The sequence below is a fragment of the Acanthisitta chloris genome, unplaced genomic scaffold (assembly GCF_000695815.1).
Source record: "Acanthisitta chloris isolate BGI_N310 unplaced genomic scaffold, ASM69581v1 scaffold11766, whole genome shotgun sequence".
Taxonomy (NCBI): domain Eukaryota; kingdom Metazoa; phylum Chordata; class Aves; order Passeriformes; family Acanthisittidae; genus Acanthisitta; species Acanthisitta chloris.
The window spans coordinates 50,509-60,947 of NW_008678926.1; the positions used below are offsets into that span (position 1 = coordinate 50,509).

The 10,439-nt window shown below is 42.8% G+C and overlaps 1 protein-coding gene across 1 annotated transcript in view; it reads right to left on the reverse strand.

Annotated features, from left to right (window-relative positions):
* The window catches only part of LOC103804496 (rho GTPase-activating protein 10-like), a gene marked incomplete at its 3' end in the record, with an annotated part of 60,293 nt that extends 49,858 nt beyond the window's left edge, over positions 1–10,435 (reverse strand). The window contains exon 1 of the mRNA XM_009077109.1: positions 10,282–10,435. Coding sequence (XP_009075357.1) covers positions 10,282–10,435 — 154 coding nt within the window. The remainder of the gene's footprint in view (positions 1–10,281) is intronic.
* Positions 10,436–10,439: the final 4 nt, after the last annotated feature.

Consider the following 10,439-nt stretch of genomic DNA (forward strand, 5'->3'; position numbering starts at 1 on the left):
AATATGGAGATGTTTTTGTGACTGCTGAGCAGAATTTACACAGAGTCAAGGCCTCTCCTTGTCATACTGCCATGCTGGTGAGGAAGCTGGGAGGTGTGTGGGAAGTTGGAATGGGACACAACAAGGACAGGCAACCCAAACTGACCAAAGGGATATTCCATTCCATAGGACATCAAGCTCAGTATATAAAGTGGAGGGAAGCAGGAGGAAGGGGGAGGGATGTTTAGAGTGATGCTGTTTGTCTTCCCAAAGTAACTGCTACATGTGATAGGGCTGGTAATGACTGAACACCTCCTGCCTGTGGGAAGCAGTGAACTAACTCCTTGGGTTTTTTCCTTTCCCTGCTAACCTGCCTTTACTGAAACTCACAAGTTTTCTAACTTTTACTCTTCCAATTCTCTCCTCAGTTTTCCTGGTGGGGAAGGGAGTGACCTGCTGTGTGGGGCTTGGTGGCTGGTTGGGGTTAAACCATGACACTTCTAAAAGCAAAAAAATCTAACAAAGGATGCACTAATTCCAGGTAGTTATATTTCTTTTAGCAAAGATGCTGAATCTGCTAAAACAAGGGAACAGCTAGGCGAGAAGCACAACAGAAATTTGAAACTCAGCATTTCGAAATGACTGAAAGCATAAAGGAAAATGAAACACAGTAAAAGTACAGTAATATTACCACAGAGCAAGTGTTTAAGAGCAGACTGGACAAAGTCAGCTTTGTTCCTGAAAAGTTTGCAGGCTGAGGAGCTGGATGGACAAAAGCTTTAGAGAAACAGTCATTTGGCTCCTGAGTGAGTTTGTCAGTTGGCCCAGGCCTCTTCGACAGAGATCGCACAAAACTTGATATTTTAACCGGAAAAAAGTAATGACAATTTAGCCTGCTTTGTTCTCAGGCTGTTCCAAAGGCTCCAGCTATGCAGCACTCACAGCCTGCTAATCCATGTAAGCTCCAAGCTCAGTCCCATGATGGATTTCTAAGAACTGTGACCCACTGACAAAACGATATTTTGGATAGTTTTTCTCAGGTCCTCAAGTGACCTGGCAGGTTGCTCCCTCCACCAGCTTACAAGATAGTGAGATTTCTTCTGGAGAAGCATATTCTAAGCAATAATACATTCTCTTAAAACTGCTACAAGTTTTCTTACGCTTTTTGGGGGTTTGTTCTCTCAGACCTACATTGAAATATTATTCTTTTTCAACTCTTCCTAATGACTGACAATATCACAGATTAAAGCAAACAGATAAAATTGTGTGCTGAATAATGTGCTCTCTCTGTCTGAGATCCCAACTTTTGAGATTTGATACACTACAGTCCAACTTTCCTTAAGGCTGAAACACTTAAAGGGTGACACAACCTTCAGACTCTTCACCATTAATTCAACGCCTCCATACATCAGCCCAATGGAGGAAACAGACACATTTAGAAGCTAAAAAACACTCACCAGCAACAAAGTGGCTGAGAACCTGCTCCTGGACACCACACACAGGTTAAAATGTCCTTCAAGGCCCAGGTCTGGTACACAGCCCTGCTCTGTTTCATCCTGGATACTCAGTCTCCCCTGCCAAATTAAACAAAGCATTTTTTTCCTCTTCAAGGACATGAAGTCCCAACCAGCCAGGTGCATAGTCAAAAGCTGACGAGAACTGAGGGAAGCTGTAACAACCAGATTTACTGAGAGTCCAAGCCTCTCTCTGACCTCCCTATTGAGCAGATAACCCTCACCTGCCCAAGTCCTTCCAACTAAAGAGCCAACAACAGGACATTTATTCAAATGTGTGAGCTGTACTAAAACCACAATCTGTTTAATAACACTGCAATTTTCCATCTCTGTAGCTTATTTTTCCCCTCGCACTGCTCCTTTCCCACAGAGGATAAGCCTAGCATGAATGATTTACAGGAACTTGTGGTTTGGCCTTGGCTTGCAGTGGCCACATTGCTGCTGAGGGCATGGATGTTTTCTCTCTATTTTTATCCTGAAAGGTGAGCAAACACATGGGATGGAAAAGAACAACAAAGGGAGGAAACAAAAGCAGAGTGGAAGGAGTAAAAGGCATTCACAAAGAACAAGGCATCTACAAGTAGCTCCATTCATAGTTACAAGTACAGAAAAACAACATGACACTGAGGTTGTCTGTTAAAAACTGACAAAATTGTCTGTTTAGAAAAGGAACTTGAGGATAGTATAAACCTAGCCACAGAGTTCCCTTTCCAGTATCTTATTTCCCAGAGAGATCTCTAAGCATGCATGCATCTATCCCAGATGTATAACATAGGACACTATAAATTGCTGCCCTCTCTGCTATCAAACTTACACCCAAAGAGCATCAACCTCCATGGGAGCTGCTGAGAAGGAGCACATGTGCCTACCTCAACTCATTGCAAAACTGATGGCTTGGTTTAAACTTGGCAAAGAAGTTGCATTTGACTTAGCAACAAGGCAGATTCTGGGTGCTGATTAAGACTGACAACTACAGTGGGTGGCAGAAACCACCAGCAGAGAGACATGTTAAAGTCCCCAAACACTAGTTTCTTAAACTATTCAACTTATTTGATAATACATTTGACTAGATATTCATCTATTCACTAGATATTCCAGAAAGTATTCAACTGCTCAGTGTCTTAATTACCCAACTCAAACACATGAAGACCTTTAAAAGATAACCAGAACACTCAGTGTGCTGTAACATCTTAACAACAACTGCCACAGAACAAAAGTAAAGCTGGTCTGGAAACTCAGAAAAGCGGCATTAAACCCAAAAGAAAACCCCATCAGACATAAGAAGTCAGAAAAATTATGTCAAGAAGCTCCAACCCACACTATCAAAACATTAAGCATGTTGCTAAGATTCACAGGCTGTGGACTATCTCCCTCAAACAGCCAAACCTCTTTTTTTTAGGTGAATATGTTAAGTGCTGCAGTAGTGACTGACACTGGCACTGTAAAACAAAAGCAGTAAAGTCAATGTAAACTATATACATTACTGATGTAATGTAAAAAAAACAGCTAGGGAGGAGGAAAAGCATTGGGATGAAGCTCTCAGTGCCACTCCAATCCATCTGCTCCCTATCCAGGGCTGAGCAAGTCCAGAGGAGGCCACCAAGTTGATAAGAGGACTGGAGCAACTCTCCTAGGGAGACAGGCTGAGGGAGTTGGGGCTGTTGAGCCTGGAGAAGAGAAGGTTATGTGGAGACCTCAGAGCACCTTCCAGGAGCTGAAGGGGCTCCAGGGAAGCTGCAGAGGGATCTGTGTTAGGAGCTGCAGGGACAGGACAAGGGGCAATGGGCACAAATTGAAAGAGGGAAATTTAAGTTAGATATTAGGAAGCCGTTTTTGCCTGTGAGTGTGGTGAGACACTGGCCCAGGGTGCCCAGGGAGGCTGTGGCTGCCCCAACCCTGGCAGTGTTCACAGCCAGGTTGGCTGAGCCTTGAACAACCTGCTCTGGTGGGAGGTGTCCCTGCCCAGGGCAGGGGTTGGGACTAGATGATCTCTAAGCTCCACTCCAACCCCTAAAATTCTATTATTCAGATTCTGTGTAATTCTATAATAACACTTCTAAATTTCTTGTTATTAAATAAACAATTTTAAAAAAACAATTTTCAATATGATCTACCAGACAACTACTCTAAAAATTACAAACTTATTTCTGTTGGTTTTGTCCAGAGATCGACAATTACACTGATCACTGATGTCCTCTTTAATGACTGTTTACACAGCTTATCTAAAACTGAAATATTACATGTTTCCTCAAACAATTAAAAGACAGAATCACTTTACTCAACAGCCTGTCACACCTCTCAGCAGTGAGCAAACCCTTAGAAACTCGGACACTTCGTATTTTCTACCATCACAGCTTGTCCACTAGCACAATGCTTTACTTTTAATACAGCAAAAAATGAGCAGTGGAACATCTACAGGACAAAGAAGGCAATGGAGCTAGTTAGTAATTCAAGCTGAAAAGATGAGATTCAAGATGACAAACTGGCATCCTGCACAGAGTGAGTCTGACACTTTTTATAGCTACTGACACAGTAATGAATGCTTCATTTGGGGTGGAGCTAAACGCAATGTACTTGAGAGTACATTTTTCAAAGAAAGCATTTCCCTGATCTTTATACAGAAGCAATTTTATCTACAAGCAGAAGAAAAAAAAAAACCAACACCCAAGTGCTGTCATAGCTAATTAGGCCCTAGCTGTGGCAATTATCTTGAAGGGAAAAACAACATTCTATTATGTTGTCATAAGCAGCTCTTTCTTAAGGGAAACCTGTACCAGATGGGCCCCAAAGTCCCTGTTTGCCTTGGGTTTTTAATGTTTCCATTATCGAGCTCAACACCAATAGAAAGGGGTTTTTTAAAGGTATATATTGCTCAGTAGCCTTTGCAATACAGGATCTAGCACTGCCCTGGCAGCAGTTTTTATCTAACTTGGCCCTAGCTGAGTATATTTCAAATAAAAGCATTCACTTACAGCATTGATTCGCTTATACTTATCACACCTAAAGCAAGCACACCTTGTGATAGAAATAAAGCTTGGGTTTGAGCTACTAACTGAAAAATAAAATAGCTTTCTAAAACCCAAATGTGAGGATTTATTAATTCAGGGCTCTCACTGAATTCCAGGTGGCTAATCAAATCCTAATTGTCAAGGACTATCCTAAAATCAAGTCCTAACTAACCACTCTGGATTTAGGTAAGTTAGCACACAAGTTCAATTAAGACCCTGTTGTAATATTCCCTCCACCTCATTAGAATGGCATTAGCTTTTACTCAGTCTTTGGATTCTTACTAAATCTTTAGAAAATGTCCTTTACTTCTCTAGAAGTCATTAATGAGTCCTGCATTAACAGCTTTGTCTTGCTTCTTTGGCATGTACTGGATTGACAGTAGAATATTTTTGTGGCAGGAAATCCCTAAGACTTTGAGAGCTGGCACAAATTATACATTCAGCTAAATTGTTTCATAACTGCATATTATACCAAGGAAAGTTTTAAAAATGGGCAATTAGTGCTTAAGAAAAAAAGCACCGTGGCTCAAGTGGTCTGAGAGGTTTTCATGTGGTGTTGTTATATGGATTACCACAGCCCCTACATTTACATAGGAATATACAGACCAGGTCAGAACAAAAGTCTACCCAGATCAGAGTCTGAAAGGTCAACCACCACCACCACACACTAAGAGAAGTGGCCAAGAACAAGTATATGGGTTTGGGCAACTCAGATGTCAGACTGAGGCTTGGCATTCGATTATGTTCTTCGGGATTGGGAATGGTTTTATTCCCATTGCCCACAAGATTTCCTGTCTGCTTTCCTTCTTGATGACAAACCTGTCAATGGCCAATGACTAGAAACACCTCAGAAGAAAGGAAAAGAACTATTCACCCTTTTTTCCCCACAAATGCAGAAATACTCCCTGGAGTAAACCAGCATTCTCCAGTATCAAGTACCAGTAACTCAGTAGTCCACCAAACTCTTTCTACAAATGAATAAACTTGGCTCTAGTTTTGTATTCTCTCTGGAAGGGTGCAAGAAGTAACTCTTTTGTGAAAAACATACATCAAAAATAGCAATACAAAATAGTCACCAGGAGCCTGAGCACACTGAGCTGCCTGCAGAGCTCAGCACTAGGCAGGCAGGATGCACCAAATGCATTGGCTAAGATCTACAGAGCCGAGTTCACAACCCAAAATCTTCAGGAACAGGAGGAATTACCCTGCTGCCAGCTGAAAGAGAGGCAGCAGAGATGGGAGGGCCAGGCCTACCCCAGTGAAAACCACACAGTGGGGCCACTGGTGGCAAGTTCCACAGGATGCCAGTGGGGGAAGGTGTCAGCTCTGCACTGGAGCAGGTGTGAAATGAGTGTTTGCGTACTGTGGTGCCCACATGGCAGTAGCTGATCCTGACTTGATGAAAGGCTTTATGATGCATTAGGGTTGAGAGGCCTATGTGAGGCACCTTCCCTATCAAACTTTGGCCAGGCTTCTCTCAAAAGAGCATTGCCTACAGACCAGCTCTTGGAAGTCTCCTGGGGCACTCAGCTTTTCTGTTTTATCAGCTTCTCCATCCATCTCTCTTCACCAGCCTGTTACAAAGTCACTGCGATTGACCCAAACAGAATTCTGCTCTGATTTGAGCCTAAATCCAAGAATGGGGAGACTGTTTTCAGGCACATGGAATAGGGAGCATGCACTCACAAGTGTCCTTTGCAAAACCCCTGTGAGATGCCCAGGACCAAGACCTATGCCCCTGCTGACTCTTCCTGCTCCTCCCTGAGGTCTTAGGTCTTCCTGAAGTTATTCATGAACGATTTTGATCCTGACTGAGCTGGAATCCCTGAGAAATATTGCATTTCTATTTTTAAAAGCATATGTGTATATCCTTTGTATTTACTGATCACTAACTGTGGAAAAAAAAAGTCTCTCTATACTCCTTTTAAACATATTTAACTGCCATAAGAAAAGAAAGAGCCACCTATTGTTTATTCATTCTTCCAGTACTTAGCTTGAAGTAGACAACTCAGTGAGTCAAACCATTACACAGGAAACAGACAGCTTTGAGTCAGTCTTGTTTATCTTTCTATCACATTCTTGAAACTACTGAAACTTTCAAGTGTAAAGATACACTTGCAGAATGCTTCACTCTGGAAAATCTACAATTTGAGAATGCAGAAGATCCTGCTTTTTCTCATAGTCTCTCTTGGGGTTTTTTAAGCTATATGGTCCTGTACTAACAAAAAATCAGTTGATCGGTGATAGGTAAAAATACAATCCCATACAACTGAAGAGACAAATGGAAAGGAGTCAGTGAGAGGATCCACATCGTGTTACTGTTTTGTCCCCAGAGACACTGATGATTCCTGTGAAACAGAGGGAGTGGCAGCACAATCTGCTTCCATCTATCAAGATATAACCCAGTGCAGCAGCATCAAAGCCACTCACAGGGCTGTCTGTCAAGCAGGAAGTGGGATCTATTCAACTGTTATCAGTTATTCACACCTTAAGAATCCCCACAAGGTTTGTTGTAAGCCACTGCTTTACAAGGGAAATAAGGCAAGGGCTACAGGAGGGAAATGCAGGCAGTCTCTGCTGCAGTCCATTTCCCACAAATTGAACAACAGAGTTCCTACTACATTTTATATTTTACAGACCTTTCACAGAAGTTTATTATGCTCACATTTCAATAAAGCCAGATGCAAAGCTCGTAATTTACCTGGTTCTAGAAATAGAGAAATATTGAAGCTGTTAAGAAGACTTCTTTTGTTCAAAAGACTCAAACCATTCTCTAAAGGTTGCAATCAACTGTTGTCTGAGAGGCAGTCATCTAAGCTCGCTGCACCCTGCTTTATTACTGCATTCTCTGAATTGCAGTCAATCTGTCTTCATGCAGAAAATGCAGTTTTGACAGAAGTGAATAGCAAGCTCTGTGTCTAGGCCACTTCTCAGGCTTGGTTTTTGGAACAAGTACTAATCCCCTTTGGTTTCCTGACAGTGAATGAATCAGGTTCCTCAAAGAATTTAGATGCCAATGTTTTCTTCTGAAAACACACAGCGGACCAATACCCTAACCACTGGGAGTTTAGAGGGTTTTAACTTCTTGTGTTTCCTCTGGTTCAATTTGGCTTTTAATGTCTGTTGAACAGTGGCACTGCTTCACCAGCACTAGAGGAAGGGGACTCAGCTTCAACCCTGCCACTCAGGACACCTTAAAGAAGTGAGACAACTGCAGAAACTTGAAATGGGTAAGGAAGGGTCTAACCTCTGTTTCTACTTCTCAAACAAGGATGCTGATGCACAGATCTTTGCTAGAACAAGGTATGGCAACTAAACTCAAGAATAAAATTTCTGACTGTGCTCTCAGAAAGGAAGGCATTGCTTAAGCTTGAACACTGGGCAGGACCTCAGATTCCTTCTCTAAATGCTTCTCATGGGCTAATCCTAAGTATTTCATCAAGCACTTCCAGGCCAGGTGGATCTGGTTGGCACATTGATTCCCTTGGCTCCCACCACACACAGCAAAGTGCATCTAACACTCCACACCAAACCAAAATTATCAGCACGAGTTTCTGTTGTGGATAGGAGGCTCATATGGTTAGGGATTTCCTCACTACTGTCAGCTCCACACTTTCAAATTAGGTTCTGTATACATCAGAGCACAAGAAACTGAAGGTTTGGAGCAGTGCCAAAATACTGTTTACTAAATTTAGTAAATACATTTACTAAAATGCTAGAGGAAGAGAAGTGGAATGATTTCCCTCTACTGTTCTTATCCAAGTTTAGGATCACTTTTTTGCTTTACACTCCAAGTTAAGATGATTTATCCTGACACTTCAAATCACAGATTACAAATAAGCCTCTAAGATAGTCATTCGCAATAACTGAATATAAACTTGGCCAAACAATAACAGTAACAAACAAGTGAAATTTACTACATCCCTTTCTACGTCCTGCATGTCAAACAGAAATAAACTAGAAAAGATGTTTCTTTATTTGCACAGAATGAATTAATTCAGTTTATAAAAGCTTCACCAACTTCACACTGCTTAAACTATTAGCCAAATCCCCACCAGTTTACTATAATGGAAATATCTTGACAGCCTTCAGAAGTTTGCCATGATACCAAAGATGCTTGTTTGAGGACACAGTGTCAAATTATTGTAGTATATATATTACTGTTATATATGTATTACATATGTATTCCTATTAATAACATATAGTATGAGTGTTTTAATATTCGGTATAGCCAATAATCCTTCTAGATATTTTTGGGGCTACACTACTATATCTTTAGTTGAATGGAAAATATCATATTAGGACAATACCACATTAAGAACATGCATGAACATGGTCGTTCGAGAAAAATAACATTATTCCTACATAAAGCACAGCAGAGTTAAACATATATATATATACACACTATATATATCCAAAGAGTAAAACTCAAAGTTAACAAAACACTATCACATTTTAAGAAGCCAAAGATATAGAACTGGTAACTAGAACTGTAAGTCTGGTAACTCCTGAACATACTTAAGCTTTTGACAAAGGGAATTTTCAGCAGCCTCTTCACAGACTACAAATGCACATATAAACAACACGGTTATGCTCAGATATGCAATTCACAGAATCACAGAATCAACCAGGTTGGAAAAGACCTCCAAGATCATCAAGTCCAACCCTACCGTGGTCACTAGACCATGGCACTAAGTGCCACATCCAGTCTCAGCTTGAAAACCTCCAGGGATGGGGAATCCACCACCTCCTTGGGCAGCACATTCCAATGCCTGAGCACTCTCTCCCTAAAAGATCTCTTCCTCATCTCCAACCTAACCCTCCCCTGGCAGAGCTTGAGTCTGTGCCCTCTTGTCCTGCTGCTGGTTGCCTGGGAGAAGAGACCAACCCCCACCTGACTCCAACCTCCTGTCAGGGAGTTGCAGAGGGTGATAAGGTCTCCCCTGAGCCTCCTCTTCTCCAGGCTGAACACCCCCAGCTCCCTCAGCCTCTCCTCATGGCACTTGTGCTCCAGTCCCTTCACCAGCCTCGTTGCTCTTCTCTGGACCTGCTCCAGCACCTCAATGTCCCTCCTGATAGCAGCAATGCAACACACTTCAGCAAATCCCTACAATTCGGCAAAACAACTCAAGACACGGAAAAATTATCTCTACTATGTAAAGACAACACTCTTTAGCAATGTGTGAGGAGCCACACAGACCTGAATTCAGACCCTGTTAAGGTGAGTGTGATAAGGTCTCCCCTGAGCCTCCTCTTCTCCAGGCTAAACAATCCCAACTCCCTTAGCCTCCCCTCATTGTGCTATGGGCAGAGGCTCACACAGACTCTCCGGTTAACACATGAAACCGAGTTCTCTGAGCGGATTTCACGCCGCAGCTCAGCTCACCCCGAGCCCGGCACCGCCGGGAGCGCAGACCGGGCAGATGCAACAGGCGCTGCGGGAGGAGTTACCGGCGCTGCTGCCTCCTCTATCCCTTATCCTGCTGTCCCTATCCCTTAGCCCCCTCCGCAGCGAAGGGCTCGAGACCCGCTGTGTCTGCAGAGCGGCTAAGGAGGGACTGGACAAAGCCAGCGCAGAGCTCTGTGCCGCAAAATCTCCGCCGGCTCCAGGGGCAAAGCTGCCGGCGCCGCAACCAAGTTGTGGAGCCATGTGATGATTTGAAAATGTCTTTTTAATGGTTTACCTTCTGTATGCAATCAAATCTTCATGAGGCTTTAAGCAATCTATCATTTTCATGTGAATCAATTTGCCACAGAAATGGTAGTACTTCTCCACTCACTCTTGGTGGCGGCGATCAGGTTCTTCCCATCCTTCAGCAACTCCTTGATAAACTTATTGGTCTTCTCCAGCTCGGCCTCGTGAGCTCTCACCCTCTCCCTGAACCAGGGGCTATCCAGGTAGCAATCGCTGAACTCCAGGGGCTGCAGCCCCATAGCT